This window comes from Meles meles, chromosome 2 (assembly GCF_922984935.1).
Source record: "Meles meles chromosome 2, mMelMel3.1 paternal haplotype, whole genome shotgun sequence".
Lineage (NCBI taxonomy): Eukaryota > Metazoa > Chordata > Mammalia > Carnivora > Mustelidae > Meles > Meles meles.
The window spans coordinates 6,646,132-6,672,790 of record NC_060067.1 but is presented as its reverse complement, the minus strand read 5'-3'; the positions used below and the strand labels follow the sequence as shown (position 1 = coordinate 6,672,790).

At 44.3% G+C, this 26,659-nt stretch overlaps 1 protein-coding gene across 8 annotated transcripts in view; it reads left to right on the top strand.

Moving 5' to 3' along the window:
* Positions 1–24,346, top strand: part of ART3 (ADP-ribosyltransferase 3 (inactive)) — a 118,628-nt gene extending 94,282 nt beyond the window's left edge. For 3 of the 8 annotated variants that reach the window (XM_045998513.1, XM_045998511.1, XM_045998512.1), the window contains exons 3-12: positions 852–1,563; positions 13,879–13,911; positions 14,828–14,860; positions 15,854–15,883; positions 17,929–17,961; positions 18,684–18,716; positions 19,336–19,368; positions 20,585–20,617; positions 21,898–21,930; positions 23,970–24,346. In XM_045998513.1, the coding sequence (XP_045854469.1) occupies positions 852–1,563; positions 13,879–13,911; positions 14,828–14,860; positions 15,854–15,883; positions 17,929–17,961; positions 18,684–18,716; positions 19,336–19,368; positions 20,585–20,617; positions 21,898–21,930; positions 23,970–24,109 (1,113 nt within the window). In that variant the 3' untranslated portion in view covers positions 24,110–24,346. The remainder of the gene's footprint in view (positions 1–851; positions 1,564–13,878; positions 13,912–14,827; positions 14,861–15,853; positions 15,884–17,928; positions 17,962–18,683; positions 18,717–19,335; positions 19,369–20,584; positions 20,618–21,897; positions 21,931–23,969) is intronic. The other 5 variants (XM_045998515.1, XM_045998516.1, XM_045998517.1 and 2 more) reach the window with 5 other exon arrangements.
* The last annotated feature ends 2,313 nt before the right edge of the window (positions 24,347–26,659 follow it).

Genomic DNA, 26,659 nt, shown 5'->3' with positions numbered 1-26,659 from the left:
GGACATCGGGGCTCTTTCCATAGTTGGCTGTTGGGGACATTGCTGCTATAAACATTGGGGTACAGGTGCCCCTTCGGATCACTGCATTTGTATCTTTGGGGTAAATACCCAGTAGTAAGCATCTGATTCATGATTTTGGCTCAGGTCATGATCTTAGGGTTGTGAGACTGAGCCCTGCATGGATGGGGCTTTGGGCGGCTGAGTGTGGAACCTGCTTAAAATTCTCTCCCTCTCCCGGTGCCCCTCCCCACCCTGCCTCACTCTCCCTCGCTCTCCCGCATGCGCACTTGCTCTCTCAAAAAGAAGAAAGAAAGACCCCTGCATCATTGCTTATCATTGGAGCAAGGTGCAGATCAGTTCTCCCCAACCCACGGGTGGGAGTCCTCAAAGGAAAATGAATAATATTTACCATTACGTATTTAGCATATACAGTGTCACAGATGGTATTTCAGAATCGTTCGGCAGTGTTAAGGGGTTGGGAAAATCTCGCGAAGAATATTGTTCAGGACTGCCCCCACTTCTTCAGTTTCACACTTACTCCTTCCTCTGCACCATCAAGTTCAGATGAATGAATTACAGGAATAATCATTCCCACACTTCTGATTGCTAGCCTTTACTTTTTCATACAAAGAGATCACAGCTAAGAAAAGTTATCAGTAACAGTGGAATATACTTCCTGTATAAAAATCATGCCAAAAAAAAAAAAAAAGAAATCATGTCCGAAGTTGTTCTAAGTAAGGGAGAAATTCTAGGCAGGGCATGAGAGTATGGGAACAGTAAGGGAGAGAAAATGATATACACCAAATATCTCATTTCAAGAACATTGATTTCCTTTTCCTTTTCTTTGGAAGGTGAAGGCTGACACGTTAGACATGGCGGATAATGCATTCGACGATGAGTACCTGAAATGCACTGACAGGATGGAAGTCAAGTATGTTCCCCAGTTGCTCAAGGAGGAAAAGGCAAGCCATCAGCTCTTGAAGGATGTGTGGGAAAATGCAGAAGCCAAATGGGAAGCCCAGAAGACGCGCACCTTCCTCCCGATGAGTTTTCAAGATAACCACGGAATAGCACTGACGGCCTACGCTTCCGAAGCCCGAGCACAGACCCCCTTTTACCGGATGTTCAGCGAAGCTGTGAAGACGGCCGGCCTGTCTCGAAAAGATTATGTGTATGACTTCCAGTTCAAAGCTTTTCATTTTTATCTGACAAGAGCCCTGCAGTTGCTGAGAAGGCCTTGTGAGGACAGTTACAAAGCTGCGGTCTACAGTATAAGCCAGGATGTCTCATTCACGGCCGGAGGGCTCAGCCAGGCCAGGCTTGGCCGTTTCACGCTGGCGTATTCCACCAGACCTCAAGCTGCGGACGACCAGCACGTTCTGTTAACCATCCGCACGTGCTTTGCAGTTGCCATCGAACATTTTTTTGATAAAGAAAGTGAAAGAATTGTTTTAATACCCCTGAATGAGGTCTTTCATGTGTCACGGGATGGGACCAGCAATAACCTTATCCTTCAAAGCACCAACAAGACCTGCAGCCATTATGAGTGTGCTTTCCTCGGCGGTAAGCGTCTCGCTTCTGTCTGTGCTGTCTGGTAGGGAAGCAGTGGGATTCTGAGACCCAGGGAGAGGTCGGGAAAGAAACTGACAGTTGTTTGAAAGGAAAAATAGCATTGATGGTCCCTGGCTCCTTTCATATCATTAGTCCCCCCCTCCCCCCCCCCCCCCCGTAATTTAATTTTATCAAAATAATTCATTGTAGCACTCTGGAAGGTTACAGAAATAAAACTCTGTAAGGCAATGGTTCTCAACTGGGGCAGTTTTGCCCTGGGGTCATTTGGTAATAATTGGAATTTTAAAAATGTCACAGTCATTCCAAGTTGCTACTAGTAGCATCTAATGGGTAGAGGCCGAGGACACTGCCAAACAGTAATGCTTAGAACAGCACCCCGCGACAAAGAAGTACTTGGCCCATAACCCTGCTTGTGAGGCTTACAATGAAAAATAGCAACTCCTGCCCCATTGTTTCCAATCTCCAATTTTCACTTCTCAGTGAAATTTTTAATTTTAATTTTTAATTTTTCAGCTAAATTTTTTTTAAGACTTTATTTTTATTTATTTGACAGAGATCACAAGTCGGCAGAGAGAGAGAGAGAGAGAGAGAGAGAAAGGAAGGGAAGCAGGCTCCCTGGTGAGCAGAGAGCCGGATGTGGGGCTCCATCCCAGGACGCTGGGATCATGACCTGAGCCAAAGGCAGAGGCTTTAGCCCACTGAGCCACCCAGGCGCCCCTCAGCTAAAATGTTTTTAAAAAGATTTTATTTATTTATATGAGACTGAGAGCACAAGCAAGGTGAGAGTTAGAGGAGAATGAGAAGCAGACTTCCCACCAACCAGCGAACCTGAGTGTAGGCTCGAACCCAGGACCCTGGAATTATGACCTGAGCCAAAGGCAGACACCAAACCAACTGAGCCACCGAGCTGCCCCTAAGCTAAGGTTTTTAATGATATGCTTCAGCATGTTATTTCTTGATTTTAAAATTTCTAAACCCCATCAATTACATCATCAGTAACTCAGACTCTTTTGTATTTCTGTTGTACCAGTCTTAACTTGTTGGGTTTATTGATTCGTGTTTGCATTGTGACTGTTGTAGCTGCAGGCATCAAGCCGGGTTCAAGACAAAAAAGAAAAGAAAGAGCGATGGCAGCTAAATGTGCCTATTTGGTCAGGAAAGTAAAAGCTTTCCCAGAAACTGCTGGTAGATTTCTGACTATAATCGTTGACCTGAACAGCTACCTGATAATCCATAACTTGAAGAAAAGCTCAGAAGAGAGGAAATGAGCTTTTCCAGCCTCTCTCGTATAGGGAGGCGAGGAGAAGGGAGTCAGAAGTTGCTGTCATGTCAGTAAGGCAAATGTATGTGATAGCCACCCTGCTCTCCTCCTCACTGTTCGTGCATTTCTCCTTGCCCAGCCTCCCGGCGTCAGAAAGACGGGTGCCTTTTTATTTACTTACTTATTTATTTACTTACTTAAGATTCAATTTTTTTTTTTTTTTTATTTGAGAGAGACAGCACGAGCAAGGGGAAATGGCAGAGGGAGAGGGAGAAGCAGACTCCCCGCTGAGCAGGGAGCCCCATGCGGGCCTCCATCCCAGGACCCTGAGATCATGACCTGAGCCAAAGGCAAGTGCTTAACTGAGGGAGCCACCCACGCACCCCCAGACTGGTACCTTTTTAAATACCTTTTTTACCCTAGATTTTTTCTGTTTCCTTAGTTTTTTTTTTTTTTTCCCTTTTTATTTTTTTTTTTTCAGCGTAACAGTATTCATTCTTTTTGCACAACACCCAGTGCTCCATGCAAAACGTGCCCTCCCCATCACCCACCACCTGTTCCCCCAACCTCCCACCCCTGACCCTTCAAAACCCTCAGGTTGTTTTTCAGAGTCCATAGTCTCTTATGGTTCGCCTCCCCTCCCCAATGTCCATAGCCCCCTCCCCCTCTCCCAATCCCACCTCCCCCCAGCAACCCCCAGTTTGTTTTGTGAGATTAAGAGTCATTTATGGTTTGTCTCCCTCCCAATCCCATCTTGTTTCATTTATTCTTCTCCTATCCCCCTACCCCCCCATGTTGCTTCTCCATGTCCTCATATCAGGGAGATCATATGATAGTTGTCTTTCTCCGATTGACTTATTTCACTAAGCATGATACGCTCTAGTTCCATCCACGTCGTCGCAAATGGCAAGATTTCATTTCTTTTGATGGCTGCATAGTATTCCATTGTGTATATATACCACATCTTCTTGATCCATTCATCTGTTGATGGACATCTAGGTTCTTTCCATAGTCTGGCTATTGTAGACATTGCTGCTATAAACATTCGGGTACACGTGCCCCTTCGGATCACTATGTTTGTATCTTTAGGGTAAATACCCAGTAGTGCAATTGCTGGGTCATAGGGTAGTTCTTGTTTCCTTAGTTTTTTATATCCCTTCAGTAATTCACTCCAACTCCTTCAAAATATAAATTTCTACTTAGTACATTCAAACATATCAGATTCTCTCTCTCTCTCTCTTTTTAAATATATTCCTTCTGGATTCCCGCCATCAGATTAATCTATGATGTACTCTTTAGGCCTGCTGAATATCCTAAAATCTCTCCTCATAGCTGTAGAGACATTCTTTTGTTTCTCCCCTGTGAGGAATCCCCTGTATCTTGGATTTTCTGCTCTTTCTTGAATTACTTCTTTGTTTGGCAGGAGTATGTGTTCTCCAGAAGTTTATTGAGAAAAGGGACATTGAGGGAAATTTTTCAGACTTTGCATGTCTGAAAAATGTACCTGTAAGCTTGAACAATAGTTTACATAGATTTGTATTTCTGTTTTGGAAATCATTTTCCTTGGAATTTTGGAGATACTCCTTCATTGTTTTCTGGTTTCTGGTGCTGCTGTTGAAAAGTGTGAAGCTATTCTAATTACTGAAACTTTGAGTGAGACCTTGTTTTTTTCTTTGGATGGTATTAGAATTTTTTCTTGCCCCCAACATTCTGAGATTTTATGTTGTTCTGGTTTAGTGTCTGGGAGCAAAAGGTCAATAAAACCCTTTCTCCTTCCTCTTGTAAAAATGGCCTCCCATTGATCTTCTAACGCAGTTTCTCTGTAATCTACTGAAGGTGAAATGACAGCTGTGTGACCACAGAACACCGCGTGATGGCGAACACAGCCGTCTTCACTGGAAAAATGCATCTGAGCTGGGAGGGTTGTGAATAAACTATAAATACTTGGGGAAGCCAGAGCTTTGGGCATTCCTGAAGGCGGTGTGACGTACGCTGGTGTTTTTCTTGCTGAGTCCTAAAACTACACTCATGGGCCAGCATAAGAGATACTGTCTTCAAGTGGCATGAGGCTACTAAGCTAGGATGGTTCCTGCACCCCCCTGTGTTTCCTTATACCTGAGCCCTCATTTTGGGAGAACAGGCGTGGATTGCTGTGAGGACTTGTACTGAAGGGACATCTGATTCCGCCCTGCTGCTGAATACTGTGCTGTGTTTCCTGCCTTGCATTCTTCTGCAAAACTGAGTAAACTAGTGAGAGGAGAGTCTTTGGGGTCTCATGAGTGTAGCTGTCTAGCGGAACCCAAACCAGGGCTCCTGATCAAGCAGGGTGAGTATCGCAGTAGGGCCTTGGAAGTGTGATAGACTTTTCGATCTTGACTCCTTGCAGCCAAGGCACTGTGGGATTAAAAGAGAACGGGTAGGAAAGAGCTGAAGAGACACCATGCCTGGGTGAGGGGCTGATCTACTTATGATTTAATGGCAGAAGTGTTGTGGCCGTTGAGATGCCTGGGGCACAAAACTTACGGAAGGTCCTTAGTCTTGGGTCATACACTTGTACCATCTGCAGATTTGCAGGGTTCTAAGAGTGAGTGCCTTTTTAAATTTTCCACTCATAGGCACCTCACTTGCCTCGCCCCTGTCCGGACCGGAGTTGCAAGTGAATGAGACTGACTATTCACGTTGAGAGGACAGATGAAGACTGAAGCGAGTAAATGGTATTGAGAGGGAAAGTGCCCATTCCCCTCACCAGCCATATAGTGGAGCTGACCAAAACCTAAGCCAGTTAGAGCTGACTCATACCAGTTAAAGGAAGCTGACTGTGGGCATGAGCTCGTCCCAGGTCCTCGCACAGCACAGCAGCTTGAAATCGCCATGGTTGAGAGCTTTACCATGGAAATCCTGGAACAGTACAAGTCAGGACCCCCCTTCACCCCCCCAGAACCTGTTCAACTAAACTAACACATCACAGCCAGGAAGCCAGTTGCAGCCAGGCTGGCACAGTCCTTCGGCTTCGGTGCTGCTGATGCATTCGGCCAAATGCTGTCTGGAGGCGCTGGTTATACAGGAACCCTGGCGGCGGTAGATAGAGGCCAAATCGGTCACTGGTTGGTGGACAGCAGGGGGGCGGTGGAACCCACAGAGTTGTTCGTGAGCGGGATTATGGTGAACAAAAGGGGCGGAGCCATCGGGTTGATCGAGAATGAAGGGGGGGGGGGGTCTGCCCGAGGAAGCGCAGAATGAGCTCCCGTGAGGGAGGAATGAGTGTGCACGCGGCTGTGGTGACCCCAGCGTCGGCAGAGGCCATCCCTCTGGATGAACGTCCAGTGAACGTCCGAACCAGCTGCAAGCGGAGACCTTTGCGGACGCTCCCAAGCACTGTTTGGGGAGTCCTGACAAAGAGCACTGCGCCATTGTGTTGATTTAATTCCAAACTGTAATCCAGCCAGTGTCCTCTGCTGCCCTCTGGAGCAGCTGTTGGGATCTCAGGGGCAGAAACGGAAGGAGTTAAAGCTAGGCTGTTCTCAGTTCTGTGAAGGAGAATAGGCAGGGCTTTTTTTTTTTTTTTTTTGTTGATCAAGCAATGCTACGTTTATTAGGATGTTTTACAAATCTATGATATCTCAAAATGTTAAGGCAGGGAAGTAATAGCCTTGGCTAGGGAATTTTTTTTCTTTTTTATTTGTTTATTTACAGCATAACAGTGTTCATTGTTTTGGCATCACACCCCGTGCTCCATGCAGTAGTGCCCTCCCTATTACCCACCACCTGGTTCCTCAACCTCCCACCGCCCCGCCCCTTCAAAACCCTCCGGTTGTTTTTCAGAGTCCACAGTCTCTCATGGTTCATCTCCCCTTCCAGTTTCCCTCAACTCCCTTCTCCTCTCCATCTCCCCATGTCCTCCATGTTATTTGTTATGCTCCACAAATAAGTGAGACCATATGATACTTGACTCTCTCTGCTTGACTTATTTCGCTCAGCATCATCTCTTCCAGTCCCGTCCATGTTGCTACAAAAGTTGGGTATTCATCCTTTCTGATGGAGGCATAATACTCCATCGTGTATATGGACCACATCTTCCTTATCCATTCGTCCATTGAAGGGCATCTTGGTTCTTTCCACAGTTTGGCGACTGTGGCCATTGCTGCAATAAACATTGGGGTACAAATGGCCCTTCTTTTCACTACATCTGTATCTTTTAAAAACTCAAGCTGGAGGATATAATCAGAACCTTGTTCCATTGTGACTGAATATAACTCTACATGTTGTTTCTAAAAGGAATTAAACAGTTGTTTCTAAAGGGGATAAAAAAATTACACCAAATTTATTCTAGCGCAGTCCTGTGTTAATCGTTTTAAACTTGCTTATGATTTCCAAGATACCTGATTTTTGTAAAGACCCGCAATAAATTTTTACCTGAAAAGAATAGGTCATTTGGTTAGGAACTGGAGAAAACACCAGAGTTCCATTAGATAATACAGTCTCCTGGTGGTCAAAAATACTCATCTTGGTCTTAATCCAAGAATACGTGAGAGAACTGTGAGTAAACGGCAACAAAACCCTGTCTCCTTCCTCGTGGGGAGACTACTGCAGGTTAACCTTCTGCTGTACTGCTTTTTTAGAAAGCTTGATTAAAGGTGGAATGTCAATGGTGTGATCAGACTGCGCTCCCTACTTTTAAAAAAGACTCCATTTGGAAAACTGTAGATGAATTATAATACCTGGTAGAAGACCATAGCTTTGGGATTTCCTGGACCTAATAGTGCAGACACAATGTAAGGTGTTACTGGAGAATGAAGTGCTAGAGTATACACGCCATACTTTGAACTCCCATCATTTTACTGAGCAAGCTGGCATTTTGGCCAGTGTTTCCATAGAGAGGGGCCAGGCTGCATACATGTGAATATGTTCTGCATATTAGCAGTCATGGCAGGGAACGGCACGATTCTCCGGCTGGAAACTTGGCCCTGTTGGAAAGGAGGAACCCCTGGACTCCAGTGGCTGGTATTAGTCGATTTTGTTACTCTTACTCAGACCTGTTGAGCCAGCCCTCTGCTAAGCCATCAAAGGGAGAAAAGAAGATAGATCGGCAGGGTTATTGGAGATTTAGTCTTGGTAGACCCACATCTAACTCTTGAGGGCTCATGAAACATAAATATCTTCATTGGTTCTAACAGTCTTTTTTAGCCTTCCCTGGGAGCAGTGAAGTTTCGTTGCTGCTGTCTGAGATTGACTGGGACTGGGACATCAATAAGGCCTCATGTAGATAGGCCAGATAGAACGGGACATACTCATCCCCAGGAAAATTCACAGTGTGAGTCAACACCTAGAGCAATTTGGAAGGCTGTTCAGACTGCTTATCTGTATTTATAGCAAACGAGAGCTCTTCCCATCAGCTTCCTCCAGGCTTCCATCCTCCAGACTTGTTCATCCCTATGGATCCGTCAGGATTCACCCAGAGAATCCGAATCCGTAGAAAATACATAGGAAATATATGTATTAAGTCACTAACTGCAGGGAATCGGCTTACGTGGTTGTGGGGGCTAGCAAGGCAAGTCTGAAATCTGTAGGTCAGACTGTCAGGAAGGGCAGGCTGGAGCTTCGGGGTGAGCTGAAGCTACTGTCCCCAGGCAGAATTTCTTCTTCTGCGAAGCCTCAGTTTCTGAAGGCCTCTCAGTTGATTGAATCAGGCCTACCTGCTGATCTTGGCTATCTCCCTTGCTCAGGTAACTGATTACAGCCTCTCGCCACATCTGCAGAATACTTGCAAGGCAACCCTAGGTTAGTGTTTGACTGGGTGGCAGAGGACGGTAACCTAGACATCCGGTATAAATAAAACCGACCCTCACACCTCCATTCGTTATCACTGCATAACAAATTACTCCAGAATTTAGTGGCTTAAAACAACATTTATTATTGCACAGTTACCTTGGGTCAGGAATCTGGGTGTAGTGTAGCTGAGTCTTTTGGGATCTTGCCATCTCATGAGGCTTCAGTCATCATAAGACTCGACTGGGAAAGATCTGCTTCCCAGCTCACTCACGTGATTGGTGGTAGGATCTGGTTCCCCATAGCTTGTTGACTAAGGCCTCAGTTCTTCATGGCTGTTGACCAGAGGCCTCCCTTATTCCCAGCTACACGGGCCTCTCCATAGAGGGTCTCACAGCATGGCAGCTTGCTTCATCAGAGAGCAAGGAAGAGAGAGAGGGCAAGAAAGAGTGCCAGTAAGTCAGTCTTTTGCAACCTAATCACGGAAGTAACATCTCATCACCTGTGCTGTATTCTGTTTGCTAGAAGCCAGTCACTAGTTCAGTCCCCTGTCAAGAGGGGAGGATTTTGTAAGGGTGTGAGTACCAGGAGGCGGGGTCATTGGGAACCCTGTCAGGAGCTGCCTGCGGTAATCCCGACCCATTACATAGTGTCGCTTCCTCTCGGGCATGATCCAGGTGGGCTCTCCTTTTTCCGTAATGATGAGTTCCACAGTGAGCTCTCTGGCAAAGGAGACTAGCTACAGACCCGCTCAATGTCAGCCTCCAGTTTCACATACTGGTGTTCTGGTCTGATCGATATGCTCTGTTTGCTGAGCTTATATGGACTGTATATTCATTTTCTGAAGTAAAAGCAGGCTTTCTAGAAACGTCCATCCGCTGAGGTCAGAACAAGTACGCCTACACAGAAGGGAGGCGAGCGTACTAGTCCCCCAACGCACCTCGTTTTTTAGTCCTAACTCCTCGGTGCTTGGGGACTCAGCCAGGAGAGGTTAGCGCGGTTGAGGGCCCAGTCAGCCCTGCAGAGATCTTTACTGGGGAGGCTGGCAGAATTTGTTATTGGAAGCCAATCCTTTGCTTATAGAGCCACCAGCTGTAGTAGAGACCGTGGCCACACAGGCTGGATTTGTCGGGCCAGACTCCAGATGCCTTTGCTGAGACGCAGTCAGTGCGCACGAGCAGGCAGGTGCACAGCGAAGACTGACTTGATGAGCTCGGTTTGCTGTGTTTGTTTCCAGAGAGAGGGACTGCACATGTTCTGTCTTCAGTAGCGCAGTTCTCAGTGTCTCCCTGGCCCGGTCATACAGCCTTAGAGCGTGAGCGTTGCCACTCGTGGAGTTCAGTGAGTCCCAGGGTGGTGCGGGGACCCCGGCCAGGATCACATTTGAAGTTCCGCTCCTCGCCAGAACATCCAAGGCAGTGGGCCAGTTACTGCTACGGTGGACGAATACAGCATTCCATTGAATTTGCCCCGCCTGGGGCAGGCTCTTTTATTAGAGATTTGCTGTCTTTCCGGGAGTGAAGTCTAGTAGGTAAGGCCCCCACTGAGCTAGTAGTTGGGCTAAAGTAGTAAGCTTTTGTGGCGTCTCATGCAGAGGTTCTCAGATTTTCTTGGTTCATGGTGTCCCCCTAGTGGTGTCCTAAGTATGTCCATAGGCTAAAAGAAATAGCTGAAAGTTCCATTTTTAAGTGAAGTCAAAAAACTCAGTAAGTATTAGGTTCACGTAAGTATTATGTACATCCTAGTAACTTTGAGAAAGTAATACACAAAAATTAAAAAGTATATTATTTCATTCATAGCCACAATAACTTGCCCATGGGATATGCATGAGCCTGTGAGACACTGCACAGCTTCTCAACCCTTGGATCAGATTAGAAACCACCTTATTTGCCGATCCGCGTTGATTTTCACACGTATTTGCTTTTTTAAAAAATTTTTTTATATTTGCTTTTTTAATCACGGTTGCTGAAAACCCAGCCTTGCAAATACATGATGTCATCACACGGAATGCAGCGTGCTGTAACTCTGAAACTGCACCACAGCTCGAGTTAGTGGTTCCTGCTGCGTCTGACAGATACCACGTATATTGTGCTTGTCCTATAGTTTTAAAATATCCCTTGGGAGCCCTGTGACTTTCGGCCACTGTTTGGAAACGACAGGCACCTGTTTGTGAAAGTGGTTAAGGCTTTGGCAGCCTGGTTTGGCTCTTAACTGGAAGTCAGATGTCCATGTGATGGAACTTCGGGGTTTTATCCTGTGGGACTTGAGAGAGAATCCGCCGCGTGGTAAGGTAGCATGTCGCAGAGTCCGGACTTCTCTTGCAGTGCCAGGCTGCCAGTAACGGCCCTGCAAAGGGAGGCAGTGCTTGCGCGCGGGAACCCGGAGGGCGACAAACCCGCCTTAGTCTTGTTGCTGGAACTTCCACCCGGCTGCGAGCTTGGTCACAGACATCTGTAATTTCATGGGATCTGAAGCAGATCAGGAACCCCATGAGAGGACCTTATTGACTCTTGTCTGGACTGTTTCGGAGTCTTCTTACTGTAGAGCTCGCTGCTAAAACGTCAACTTAGAAGGTTTTCCAGTGTGACTAGTGGCAACAGGCCCGACTCTTGTTCCTGTGGGTTCTCTTCCCGGCCTCCCGCAGTTTCCTCGCGTGTGTAAGCGGATCAGTACTGCGCGCTATACTTGAGGGTCTCCAGAGCTCTTGGTGCAGCTACGTTCTCTTTAGGACTCTGTAAAAATCAAGTTATCTTGGTAATTCTTTTGTGGAAAAAATGGAAGCTATCCCATGATTATAATGTCATTCGAGTTTTCTACTTATTCTTGAGTTATTTTTGGCAAAGTCTGCTTTTCTAGGCACTTGTCTTCTATTTCAAGCTTATTGGCCTAAAGCTAGTCATAGTAATTTCTTGGTTTTTTATACCTACTAAACCTGTGTTTATATTCTCTTCTTTCTTTCCTTATATATTATATTTCTGCCTTCTGTTTATTTTTGGATCCTTGTCCTCTATTTTAACCCTGCTCCTTCTTTAGAAACCCAAAATAGTTTACTTTCTGCTGCTGAAACACTAATGAAAAATTAAATCCAGAGTCAAATAGGGAGGAGAAATGCAGTCTTGAATAAATGGAGCTGTGTTAAACATGAAGGGAGATCCATCCTCTACTAGAGACAAGGCTCAGCAAATGTGGTGCATAGGGATGCCTGGGTGGCTTAGTCGGTTAAACATCTGCCTTCAGCCTAGGTCAGGATCCCAGGTCCTGAGATCGAGTCCTGCATCAGGCTCTTTGCCCAGAGGGGAGTCTGCTTCTCTCTTTCCCTGCCACTCCCCCTGCTTGTGCGCGCTCGCGGGCTCTCTCGCTCTCTCTCTGTCTGGCAAACAAAATGTGTTTTTAAAAATTTGGTGCATTAAATCACTAGGAATCCTTTTTAAAATGCAGATTACAAGGCATCACCCCTAGAAATTCTCTATCTGTAGTCCTGGCTAGGCCCCAGGAATTTGCAATTTCAGTAAACACCCACATGATTCTGAAGTATGTGATTAGAAGACTACACTTTGAGAAACCTACTCTAATTTATGGTACAGATGAAAGGTAAAGGCTTCAAAATGCTCTGTGTCTCATCCCCTGGGTGAATCTCTCTATTATACCAGTAGCTTTCTTAATCAAACTTTCCCTCACCTTTACCTTCCCCTCAGCCCAGCCCTCTGAGTGAAACTTGCACTCTTTGATCTCCGCTAATGCAATATTTTGTATTAGTCTCAAGCCTTTTTTTTTTTTTTTTTAATTTCTAGCTTAGCTAGACACCTGAGGTTAACCTCAGGGCACCATCCAAATTCTAACGGATCTGTACTATTTCCTGGACCATGGAAACTGGACCAAGTCACCGAGATTGTTGGTTCAAACTCCACACACAGAACAGGATTTGAGAGCAGATTACAGAAAAGCGCATCTCTCGTAGTGAACACAGACCTCTTAGGGGTTCCCCCATTTTACATGGAGAGATTCATCCTCCTGTAGCTGATTATCCAGATGAGATCAGTGAGTCAGCCAGACCTGGAGAGGAGACCACAGAACCCTAGGCCTTCTCAGCATCCTGGGAAGCCCTCGTGGCCCATGCTGGCACCAGATCTGAACATCTTCCCACGGAAGTCCCTGCCTTCACCGCTGCGGGGCAGGCCAGCGCTGTCCCTGCTCGTCATGCCTCAGAGGAGTCCCGCAGCTCTGGTGATTTTTGTATAAGGCCCTAGACTTAGCTAGAGGGTCTGGGGCCTTATAAAGATATAGCAGTAGATGCCGTATTATGCCGTATTCCTGCTTTCCAAAAACTGGATTTCCTTAACATATAGATCAGTGTTCTGGAACAGACCGCAGATCAGTGTTCTGGGATAGACCAACGTGTTTCTTTATGTGAATGTGAAGGACCTTTCTCTCTATATCCAAGGATCTCGAAGATCTGATGCGATTTTTTTTCTCCAATGAATAGGAATTGTCATGGGGCACCCGGGTGGCTCAGTTGGGTGAGCGTCTGACTCCTGATTCAGGCTCAGGTCAGGATCTCAGGGTTTGAGATTGAGCCCTCGTCTGCTCAGTGCTGGATGGATGTGGAGTCTGCTTAAGATTCTCTCTCTGCCTCTCCCCCTGCTCTTGTTCTCTCTCTCTAAAAAAAGGAATTTTGGGGGCACCTGGGTGGCTCAGCGGGTTAAAGCCTCTGCCTTCAGCTCAGGTCATGATCCCAGGGTCCTGGGATCGAGCCCCACATCGAGCTCTCTGCTTTGCTGGGAGCCTGCTTCCTCCTCTCTCTCTCTCTCTCTGCCTGCCTCTCTGCCTACTTGTAATCTCTATCTGTCAAATAAATCTTAAAAAAAAAAGGAACTTTCATAGTGAAAGGATAGATTTTCTGTTGAGCACATTTAGTATCAGAAGAGAAGATTGAACAGATAAATTTTTTCCTAATGTTTGCAGACTAATCATAGAATAGAATCAAAGTGTTAGCCTTGGATGGGCATTTGGAGGTTATTTGAAGCAAACTCCCAGTCAAAGATGCAGGTATGGAAGCCGAATTCCAGAAATATTAGATGTTTTATCAAAGATCATACTGCTCTTTGGTGGCTGTAATGTGAGCACAAACATGTAGTTGTTCCTCATCTCGTATCCCGCCAAATTACGAATCTGATAGGTTCAAGCTGACACATTGGGTTACCAGTAGCTGTAAGACCAATTTGAAATCTTTGCTAGGGCAGAGTGTGTCTAACTACTAAAGCTTTATCTTCATGTTTCAGGACTAAAAACGGAAAATTGTGTTGAGAACACAGGTAAGATACGCTGTTAAAATACTTCCTCTGTAAGGGGAATGTGACTTCTCCCAGGGGTGGGTCCGAGCCGCGCACCCTGTTGTCCTGCTGCAGCTGTAGTTTTCTCAGGGCCGAGCTGTGAGCTGTGCGCCTGGGCTGCTCCCGCTGCCACCGCCTCCGCCTTGTCGGGGGAGGGCCCACGAGCCTCTGTTGCCTGCTCTCCACCCCATGCCGTGCCTGGGGCCGTTCTCGCCGACACTACATTCGCCTTGGGTGGGCAGGGACCACGCCACTCTCACCGGAGCCTGTCCTTGTAGGCGCTGAAGGACTTTCGAAAGCCCCTATGTGATTCCTGTGCGCAGGGCTAGATTGATGTTCCCGTATTTTGATATCTTAGGAAATAACATTTGGGAGACTAAAAAGGGAAGGAATCGAGTGCGTAGAGCTGAAGGGGGGAGACGAGACAGAGGATGGAAGGGTAATGGGTCTGTCTCACCTTCCTGGGCACGGGGGCTAGGAGGGGGTAACAAACACAATCCTCTGTAGAGCACCGTGCGAAAGATTTGGGAGGATAAACGGGAATTCTAGGAGGGAGGAGCATTATCAGATAAGCCCGAGAGACTTGAACCAAAGGTTCCAGAAAGTGCTTTAGGTTAATGCAGGCTTTGGGTGGATCCTTTTGAAGATATCCTTGTTAAAAGATTTGGGAATAAAGGTCTGCCTCTAGCTGTGTTCCTGGCTAGTTTTTCTGTGAATTCTTCATGTAATTAAAATAAATCCGTACCCATTTGTTTTTGAGATTGAAATTTTAAATTTCTCATATTACTGTATTTTTGGAAGCCAACTTAAATCTTCTTTATTAATAAAAATAGCCTGAATTTGACATTTATTAACATCTGAGCATAGTACTAGGTAATGAAAACTGTCTGTGTTTCAGAACATCACCTCCCCATCTATCTCTACAACCCGGGTAAGTGGGCTCTGATTTTTTTTTTTTTAATAATCCTTACATGGATGTTTAGTATTTATTAGCTCTTTCCTGTTTAGCAAATTCACTTCTTAGCTTAGGAAAGAGTACTTTGCAGATATGAAAGTATAACTTGAGAAATAAGAGAACGGGAGAAAAGAATTTATTCTGGGGGAAACTTAGCTTTTGGTAAATGGAAGGTTGGGTCTCTGGAGATCTGAATAATACGGAAACATTCTGGGGAGTAAGGTTGGTAGGACCCGAAGGGCTAGTCGCTCTTGACAGGCCTGCGGGCCTCTTACCCAGAGCTCTGTATTCGTCACTGAGGTTAGCCTGTGCGGCACCACGCATCCAGATGAAAGGAGAAAAGCTACTCGTTTTCATCTGTCAGATATGCTGATATTTGTTACCATTTGGCTAAACAAGATGTCTGGGTGATTGGATGCTTCCCCACTGAGTTTCCACTTCCGTTGATATGACTCAAATCACTTTTCTGCATTTAACTTCCTTATTATGTGTTCGGCCCCGGTAGCTATATTGTTTTTCTTCACTGAAGAGAGAAAAGCATCTAGCTTTTCCTTAAGTATATGATATTTGGAAGATACTTCCTGTCCCGAGGTGAAGCATTTTGTGAAGCTTCGCGTGAGCCCCTGAGGACTTGCCTCACTTCTTACTGGCCCGCTGCAGACCACGTTTTTCTGGTCATTTCACGGGGACTTCAGTTCAGTCTTCAAGACGGACGTTTTTCTACCTCATTGAGATCCCCAGGAGACTTTCTCTGTGTGATGGTTTTTCTTAAAGGGGGCCAGAGGAAGGTTCCAGCCCAGTTTGGTGCATGTAGATTCTGGCTGCACTTCAATTTAGCAGCTTTAGTTTATTGGACATACCAAGTGGTTCTTTATGGTTCTAATATCTGAAAATAGTTGCTGTAACTATAGTCATTCTCGGTTATTCTGTTTTGTCATTAAAATGGATAAGTTTCTTCTTATAACTTAGGTGAGAAAGACCAGAACCTTGAAGACACTGGTAAGATATTTTTGTAAACTCCGGGAGTTTTTATTTGCAGTATAGCTCGTAGGGATGGAAACAGGTAAGCATGACACAGTCGGGAAGAGTGGGAAGAAGACAGAACCCACTTTAGCTTACTAGTCTGGTCTGCCAGAGCCCTCCTGAGCTACAGATCGACCTTTATAAAGATGATGCAGCTGCCTTCTCTCTCGCTTAACTCTCCCGTTTATCTCCAAGATGACCAGAGAGCATTTGGAGACATGACACGAGGAACTAGTTCTAAAGAGCCTGTTTCCTGTGCTCGCTTTGGCAGCTCGTAAACTAAAGAGCGTATTTTCGGCTTCTATGTTAGCTGTGGCAGGACAGAGGAAGGTGTGACTTCACAGACTCTTGTAACCTAGGGTGTTGGCGGGGGCATTGAAAAGTGTCACTGTGTTTTTCGAAATTACAGTGATTTTGTGTATTTCTTTCTGTTTCCAGCAATCTGAGTAATAGAGGCTTTTAGCTATATCCATCTGATTATTTCATGTATTTTGAAGTACAGCTCATTCCCAAGTTTTTGTTCTTCTTCTTTTTTTTTTATAATATTACTCAAATGTCCTCAGGTCTGGGACAGGGACACCCATAAATTAATGGTAAGATTATAAATTGGAACTTTTCTGAAGGACAGTTTGATGGTATGTATTATTAGCCTTAAAAATGTCCATACCTTTTAACCTAGTTATAGCACATTAGGATTTGTACTAAGGAAACAAAGATTTGTGTACAAAATGGTGACAGTGTGTGGTGGCCAAAATTTCTAAATAACCTTAGTGTCCAACAGTTGGATATTGTTAAATAATATCCATATAATGAAACACTAAACAACTTAAAAATCGTATATTTTTTAAAGATCTGTTTATCCATTTGAGAGAGAGCGCACATGCACACGTGTGAGCAGGGGGATGGGCAAAGGACAGAGAAGCTGACTCTATGCCGAGCCACGCAGGTGCCCCTAAAAATCGTATTTTTGAAAAATTTGAGAAAGTGCTTATAATATCGTGGCAAGTAAAATATGTAAAAAAGTATATGAACTGTAATAGCAGTTTATTTAAAAATTTCAAAAGAGGGGCACCTGGGTGGCTCAGTTTAACTCTTGATTTCAGCTCAGGTCATGATCTAAAGGTGGTGAGGTGGAGCCCTGCGTCAGGCTCTGTGCTTAGCCGGAGTCTGCTTATCTGTCTCTCTGTCTCTCTTTCTTGCCCCCCCTCTTGCCTTCCCCCCACTTGTGCTCACTCGTGCGCTCTCTCTCTCTAAAATAAGTAAATTTTGAGTGTCAAAAGATACACACTTCGGTTATAGGAGACCCAAGTACTGGAGATGTAACGTATAGCAGGGTGAGTAGAGCAGCGCAGTGGTGTGGCCCGTTTGAAAGTTTCTAAGAGAGAAGGTTTTGAGAGTTCCTACCACAAGGAGAAAAGCCATTTTTTTCTTTTTTTAAATATCTGTATGAGATGCTGGGTGTTGATTGTGATCATTTCACAACAACTGTAAGTCGCAGCATTACGCCGTACACCTTGAACTTACATGGTGCTATTGGTTACATCGCAGCAAGGCAATAAAAAATGCTTAAAATGGTATGAATATATACATAGCAAAGAAATTGAAAGGAGATACACCCAAAATATTGAGGATGAGTAGCTCTGAGATCTGGGATTATGAGTAATTTTTAATGATTTCCTGTGTTTTTCCAAATTATCTGTAATTATAGTGTATTATGTAATCAAGTTTTATTTTTAAGAATATGACAAATGTAGGTGGGAGTCTTTGGATTGAATCTTAAAAAAATAAAATAAAAGAGCTGTTTTGCATAATCTAGGAGAGAGCCTGGGTCGCTAGACATAGTTGTTCTCACCGTAAATCAGTCAAGCTCCAGTGGATTAAATTTCTCCCCTTTTACCCTGGTCCCTGCTGTCTCTCAGAGCTTTTAGTTTTCCACTGTAAATTGCCATATAAATACAAGGTTAAATTAATTTTCAAGTTGATTGTGTTTTTCACTGAAGAGTTTCTGTTCTCATCTTTAGGAATGAAAAGCCAGGAGTCCCCAGTCTTACCTGGTAGGTACCTCTACCTTACCCTCTAAGACTAGCTGCAAGGTTGGGAGGAGACACAAGGGCTCCTAGGACCCAGGGCATTCCTGGACATGGAGAGTTTGAGGAACGAGTTAAGCCAGAGCAGAGGTACCGCATTGATTCATGCTTACTTGGTATGGTCCATGGAGGATACCAAGCACTTGCACGACTTATTTCCTTTAATCATCACTTATTCCAGACCTACAGTGTATTTCTTTTGCGTAAATAAGGAATTGAAGCTCAGAAGGATTGGGAAGCCTGACCTGTCAGAGAGCTGATAATTATAATGACAATAGAACTAAACCAAGTAGAGTCTTTTTTTTTTTTCATTTCATTTTATTTTTCAGTGTTCCAAAATTCATTGTTAATGCGCCACACCCAGTGCTCCATGCAGTACGGGCCGCCGTAATCCCCACCAGCAGGCTCACCCAAGTAGAGGCTGAAACTCAGTACAGCTTCATTTAAAAGCTGCTGTACTAGGACTGCCTTGCAAAGATAAGATTGGAGAGAGAGGGCCAGATCCTGGAAGTTCTTAAAGTCCAGGCGGACCAGTGGGCTTTGTCAAAGAGCCATTGAAAGGTGTTTTTGTTGTTACTGTTTTCTTCTTCCTTTTTTTAGGGTTGGGGAGGGGGGGGGAGGTGTAGACAAAAGAGAGCATTCACAGGGCAACTTAACTGATTAACCCTAATACTCATTTCTGTCTTGAGGTATGACAAGCCAGGAAGCCACCCAAATACCTGGTAAGACGGCTTTCTTTTTACTCTCTGGGCCCAAGTGTGAGATGAGAATTCCCCCAGGCATTAAAGAACATGTTATCATGAGACTCTTTTTCATTAACATTTGCCTTACAGCTGCCGACTAACCATTCTTCAGATTTAGCTGGGGAAGAGAGTGGAGAGGGGAAAAGTGTCTTTCTTCTCTAGTGTACGTGTGTTCCTGGAACAGGAAAGTTAGCCTGCTCGGGCCGGCTGACGGCACGGGTGCTGGAACCCCGAGGTGTGCAAGCCAGCACCTTCTAGGTTCTCCAGCTGAAGTTACTCAGTAGAAAGTTCAGCTTCAGCAGAAAGCCGACTTTTAGCTTTGGCTAGGAACTCGGCATCTAGAATTTACCAGCTAACAAAATCCAGTCTTCTGCATACGGCCGAGCTCCGTGGGGTGCCACGGCAGGACGCTCCTCTAAGGGTGATGTAGGTTTACACAGCGGGGGTTCTCGTAGCCTGAAGTTGTAAATAAAGAGTCAGAAACGGCCGGGCAGTGGGAGCTTGGGCACTTGTATCACTTAAGCTCATCAGATAAGAGCTGGGAAAATGTACTCCCTGGCGCAAACTGTAAGTCACTGAGAACTTCTTTCTCACTTAGGAATGAAAATCCCGCAAACTGTTTCACTACCAGGTAAGCAGTAGTTGGCATAGGAGAGAGGAAGCTGCCAGCCTGGGGGGTAGTTACAGTTGTCACCGTTAGAGGGTGCAGGGGAGCCCAGGAACTTCGCACAAGGTCAGTGAGTGAAGGACCCACGTCTCCTAACTTACCACCTAGTACCCATCCCTTGAGACTTGGGGGTCTTCGAGGGATCTTCCAGTTTCGTTTTGCCCTGGCTGGGTTAGCTCGCCTATCAGATGCAACCTTGCAGATGCTAAATGGTGTTTAAACAGCGGGAGGCTGTGGCTGAGGACAAGGCCTTGAGCTTCTTCGGTGGCCAGAGACTGACCAGTAATTTCTGTCAAGTTCCTCAGAAGGGACTCAGAACTTGTGATTTTAGAGGAGGAAAAAGGCCCCTCAACTTAATTTTTTTCCTGGGACAAAGAGAAGTCTGTTTTTTAAAAGTAGACGTATTACAAGAGAGCTGTGGACAGCAATAAGGCTTCTCTGCCTCAGAATTGGTACCTTTCAGATAGGCTAATACTTGTCATGCTTACCTCATGGGGATGTCTCTACGGACTAGGAAAACACAAAATCTCAGGGTGCAAGCCCCCATTCAATGCTTAAATCCTTTCTCCTGGGTTCACGTGGTATTTTGAAAATAATTTTTGATACGTCTTATTGTTATGTAATGAATAGCACGGTGCTGAGCTTTGCCTAACATCGCCGTGTGCGGAAAGAGCACACGCACAGCTAACCGCCGGGCTCACAGATACGGGCCTAGAGCGAAGGTCCAGCAGCTCCTCTGTGTTCACCCGGATTTGTCACTTTGGGCCACGTGTTTGTTTGCTCACAACTTCGAAGTGAACCTCTGACAACACTGATGGCCCATCTTGTGTGTCTGCAACTCTTCAGCGCAGTGGCCTGAGTTGGCACAGGGTTCCCATGGGCTCCTTCGAGGCACGGTGGTTATCTGACGGCAGCCGCCCAGCCGGGTGGGGAATGATCACAGGCTGTGTAGACAGACCCCGTTTCAATAAGTCTCTTCTCTGCCATGTTCCTCTGGGAAACTTCGTATAAGTTATTTCACTTTTCTTTGCTTCTGCTTCCGAATCTGTAAAGTGAAGAAAACGTTGTCTAGCAGGACTGATTGAAGTCCTAATGAGATAAAGTTCGGCAAAATGAATGGTAGTTTAAAGTAGTAGTAAATGGTAGTTGTCGTTATTATCTGAAATTCTTTCTCGTTTAGGAATAAAAGTGGTACAACTGGATGAAAAACCTGGTAATAAATTCTTTATTGGGGGTGGAGGAATCATGGTTTTCTGGGTCCTTTACCTTCATTGTTCAGTTAGCTCAGCCTTAAGGGGCAAAGGGAAACACCTGGACTGTCCATCTCCTGATAGTCCAGTCTGCAAGCCAGAAGGGGAAAGGGCTGAGAAACCAGTGAGAGCAGCAGGCTGCCATTATGGCTGTCTGGACGAAGCACAGAAAAAGACAGCTGGCTTGCAGCTGCGGGGTCTATTCCAGAATGGGACAGGAGGCTTCCCAAGATAAGGTGGCTACTGGGAGGGAATCCCTAGCAACTGGAACAGCATCGTCAAAGAGCCGTCCTTGGGAACCCTGCAGCATGAGACCATTCTGTGTTCTCCCTGCGCTCACCATGTCCTCCAACAAATAGGCCACTAGGTCTTGCTGGGAATGTTCCGTATTGTGCTCTCTCCTAGACAAATGTGTGCAGTGCAGGCTTTTTAGAAGTGTCAGAAAACATTTACACAGGATCTCGTTTAATCCACTTAAATATCGTTATTGCCATTGCAGAGATGAAGATACGGGATTATAGTAGGTTTGAGGAACCTGTTAAAGACGGGAAAGAGAAAACGGGGACTCAGACTCCTCAAATTTTGTTCACCTTCTGCCATATGACACTTGTCTTCCAACCAGATGTAGTTACAGGAAATACACCTCTGTCCTGGGCTCCGAGAATTGGCATTTGGCTTCAAAGCTGTCCAAATACGGCAGTGTCGGAGTATTTCAGCGCTAGCGCAGCGTTGTAATTGAGGTCGCACATCGCAGTGATGGAGAGCAGAGGCTTTGAAGTTAGACATTGCTGCTCCTGACTGCCTCTGTGATTTTATGCAGGTTTGGATGAACATGTGTATAATACTGATAACTATACCTGCCTGCTGAGGCTGTAAGAGACGGGACGATGTACATAAATCATGTGCACAAAGTACGGCGCACAGAAAGCACTCAGTGATGGGTGTTAATGTTGTGCTTGGGAGTCTCAGTTCAGTGTCCAGAAAAAGCACTTTTTTTGAAAATAGAAGTTTAATCTTTCTTTTAATGAAAACACATATACTTAATGGTGAAAAAAATTCGGAGAGCACAAGTGAGTAAAAATTAAACCCTTCCTCAACCCCACACATAAGTCTCAACGTAACACTGTGCCCTGCAGACCCATTTTCAGAGACAACCAAGTTTGCCTAATCATTTACTCAGATTTTTCTCTTCTGGATAAATAGATGTGCAATATAATTAACCCAAAATCTGTTCCTATTTTAGAAGACAAAAGTCAAGAAGATATCGGAAATCCTGGTAAGAAATATTTCATTTCCTGAGTTGATAAATGTCTGATCTGCAGTATAGAAAAAGGGACAGACTTATTTTTCAATAACAGGTACAAAGTTTCAAGAGTTGAAAGCATCATCATATGGGATACAGTGTCGTATCCAAATGCTTATTAGTGTGATATGGTGGGAGTAGGTTCATTTCTTAAGCAACATTTTCAGCTGTGTGTTTTGTTTAGAGCAGTACTTCTCAACCCTCTCAGCTCCGTCTCCCTTTTTATAACAAATACTTATAAAGCCTTTGTAGTGTCCTGGAATAACATTAGAATATCAATATAATGTCCTAATTATAATGTATAACAAAATTGCATAGATTTCGATATGTAAGGGCCTAGATTATACTAAAAGAAATAATGGACAGATGGTTGTATTTACTTATACAAATTGGATTTAAGGAGGGCATGTGATGTAATGAGCACTGGATATTATATAAGACTAATGAATCACTGACTTCTACCTCTAAAAGCAATAATACATTATGTGTTCATTGAATTTAAATAAAATTAAAGAAAAAAAAACAACTTGAAGCAGTATGTTCTTTTTAGAGATCCTGAAGATTACCTACAAATGGAAATGATTTATAAAAGTAACACAATTTTGGAAAAGGTTTAAGACAAGGAAATACTCAGGATCAAGATTCTAATTCACAATTTCCCTACACTCACGGCGACATGAGTGTACATGCTGATTACTTTTAGTAGGGATGGTCCCGTTAAAGACAAATTTAGCTTTTAAAAAAATATTTATTTGAGAGAGAGAAGGAGAGAAAGCATGAGCACGGGGGAGCAGCAGAGGCAGAGGGAGACGGAGAAGCAGACATTCTGCTGAGCAGGGAGACCATGAGGGCTCGATCCCAGGACCCTGAGATCGTGACCTGAGCCGAAGGCAGACGCTTAACCAACTGAGCTACCCAGGCGCCCCAACAGATTTAATTCTTAAAAAAATATATATATACACTCTGACAAATTCCAAACTGCCTGTTAGGGGGCAGTACTGATCCCTTGAGAACCACTGGTCTACAGTAACAAACTACTGTATGAGTCTACCTGCCCGTCCCTTTCCGCATCTGTATACATACCACTGTGTGTTTATAAGTATGGTTGAGTAAATTGATAATAGGAGTTAAGGACATGAAATTTATTGGCTGTTTCTCTAGGCCTTGTGTATGAAATCTGCGTGTGATTCCATTTGGATACTTCCCAGTCCTCCCTTGTACAGTCTAAACCAAAACGCAGCCATCATTCAGTTACGTAATTCAGTGTGAAACAGATCATCCTCACGTGAACGGGCTCTACTGTTTCTTTCCACTAGTTCAGGTGAAAGGGAAACCGTTTCCTCCAGACCAGTGATTCGTGTATGGAGGGAAAAAGTTAGGTTTTTTTTCAGTTGGCAGGGCTTAGTGTTTAAAAATGCAGCTGTATTTAATCACATATTGGTAACTATTAGCATATGCATATGAAATACAGTTTTGAAATAGAATCAAACTCTACCTTGCATGTATATACAGAAAGTGAAAACAAAAAATTGCTAAGAAATTCTAGAGAATTTGAAAAACAACAAAGGTATCTTGTCTACAGAGATACTGAAAAGGCTGTGGAGGGTGCCTGAGTGGCTCAGGGGCGTCTGGGTGACTCAGTGGATTAAGCCTCTGCCTTTGGCTCAGATCATGATCTCAGGGTCCTGGGACCGAGCCCTGCATGGGGCTCTCTGCTCAGCAGGGAGCCTGCTTCCCCCCACCCCACCTGCCTCTCTGCCTACTGCCTACTCTTTGTCAAATAAATAAAGTCTTAAAAAAAAAAAAAAAGCTGTGGAATCGTAGGTAAAAACTATGTCAGCACATCCTGGTGATATACATGAAAATACAGCCTGAAATCTGTAATGAACTGTACTTATTCCAACATTCTTCCTGGTTAGCGTTGGAGGAACGTTTGTAGTTCAACTTGAACGTCTACATGAGGGTACCTGGTTTAGGTGCATGTGCCAGTGACTGTGTGTTCTCATCAACAGCTCCAGATCCAGATCCGGTTCCAGTTCCAGGTCCCAAAACCCATCCCTCTGCATCCTCTGGCGAAATGCTCCTTCTGCCGCTGGGGACATTCATCATTTCAGTCATTGCTTCTGCTGTAAATCTCTTTGTTGCTTTGTAGTCTGATATATTCTTTATTTACTTAAAATATACTCAAGGAATCCCACAGGAAACCAGCAACAGGAATGATGTATTTTTTCACTTGTTCATCAAAGTCATTTGATAAAATGAGAACTGAGTATTTGTTATTTACTTTGTAAATTCACAGTTGGTCCAGATATATCCTAGAATTCATTTTTCATTTATTTCTGTATTTATGATTGCAAAAAACCCCCTGTATCATTCTGATTGAATTCAATAAAAGACTTTAAGTTTATTGGATATAGTTTCAGTAGAATTGCCAGATATTAAAATATCCAGTACCGTTCGTGATTAACATGAATTTAATTCCTAAATTAGAAATTTGTTTATTTAAAAAAATTTTTTTTTAAGATTTTATTTATTTACTTGACAGACAGCACAAGTAGGCAGAGAGGCAGGCAGAGAGAGAGGAGGAAGCAGGCTCCCCGCCAAAGCAGAGAGCCCGATGCAGGACTCGATCCCAGGACCCTGGGATCACGACCTGAGCCGAAGGCAGCGGCTTAACCCGCTGAGCCACCCAGGCGCCCCCTAAATTAGAATTTTAAAGAAGTTTTACTCATTTTTGAAGGATCAAACTTTGACTTCAAATACTATCATCTGACAGTCTCTTCATCTTCCCTTGATATATAAACACTTGTATTTCTGTAAGCATCACTGTTTACCAAGGTTTTCACATATAATCCCTGACTTAAATCTCATATTAATTGAGGAAAATAGACAGTAGTAAAGGAATATATATGCTAAGTAAGCAAAGATAAAATGAGATTATACGCTATAATTACTCTTTTCCCCAGGGTATTGTGGTAGTTGAATAGTGACTGATTTAGGCATGCGCTTTGGTAACTGGCACTTGTTAAATTTTGCAGTGTTTCAAAAAGGATTTAAGTCTGGGGTGCCTGGGGGGCTCAGTCATTAAGCGTCTGCCTTTGGCTCGGGTCATGATCCCAGGGTCCTGGGATCGAACCCTGCATTGGGCTCCCTGCTGGGCAGGAATCCTGCTTCTTCCTCTCCCACTCCCCCTGCTTGTGTTCCCTCTCTCACTATGTCTCTCTCTGTCAAATAAATAAAATCTTTAAAAAAATTTTTTAAAAAGGATTTAAGTCTACCTTGAAAGATAAGAGAAAAACTACTTAAAATCTAGACTTAGGTGTTACAGGTTCAATGTGCTTTTTAAAAAATGTTGTCTGCACACTCCAGCCCCCCATCTGGTTTTTATTTATTTATTTATTTATTTATTTATTTATTTATTTGGAAGGTTGTATTTATTTGTCAGAGAGAGAGAGGGAGAGAAATCACAAGCAGGGGGCGGTGGGAGAGGGAGAAACAGACTCCCTACTGAGCAAGGAGCCCAATGTGGGACTCAGTAGCAGGGTCCTGGCACCATGACCTGAGCTGAAGGTGGACGCTTAACTGACTGAGCCGCCCAGGAGTCCCTAGATTTCCTTCTCTTTACAGCTGAGTGATATTCCACTGGATGTATAATACAACTGTTCGTTTTCAGTGGACACTGGGTTGCTCCATATCTTGGCTATGATAAACTATGCTTCAGTGAACTTGGGGTACATATGTTTTTTTTGAGTTAGTGTTTTGGTTTTCTTTGGCTAAATATCTAGTAGTGGAAATACTGGATTGTATAATATTTCTATTTTTAATTTTTTGAGGAACCTCCATTCCATTTTCTGTATGGGCTGCACCAATTTACATTCCCATCAGCAATGCCCAAGTGTTCCCTTTTCTCTGCATTCTCACCAACACTTGTTAGTTCATGTCTCTTTGGTACTAGGCATTTGGACTGGGGTGAGGTGATACCTCACTGTTGGTTTGGTTTGCATTTCCCTAATGATTAGTGGTGGTGAGCACCTCTTCGTGTGTCTGTCGGTCGTCTGTAGGGCTTCTTTGTAAAAATTCGTATTCAGATCTTCTGCCCATTTTTAATCAGACTGTTTATTTTTTGATTAGTTCTATGAATTCTTTACATTTTTTAGATATCATCCCGTTATGAGATACATAATTTGCAAATATGTTCTCCTATTTCCATAGGGTTGCCTTTTCGTTTTGTGGATGGTCCTCTGCCATGCAAAAAGCCTTTTATTTAATATACTCCCAGGTATTTATTTTTGCTTTTTTTCCCTGTCTGAGGGCACAGATCCAGGAAAATATTTCTGGGGCCAATATCCAGAAATTTATTACCTCTGTGTTTTCTTTCTTTTTTTTTTTTTTTAAGATTTTATTTATTTATGGGGCGCCTGGGTGGCTCAGTGGGTTAAGCCGCTGCCTTCGGCTCAGGTCATGATCTCAGGGTCCTGGGATCGAGTCCCGCATCGGGCTCTCTGCTCGGCAGGGAGCCTGCTTCCTCCTCTCTCTCTGCCTGCCTCTCTGCCTACTTGTGATCTCTCTCTGTCAAATAAATGAATAAAATATTTAAAAAAAGATTTTATTTATTTATTTGACAGAGAGATCACAAGTGGGCAGAGAGGCAGGCAGAGAGAGAGAGAGGGAAGCAGGCTCCCTGCCGAGCAGAGAGCCCGAT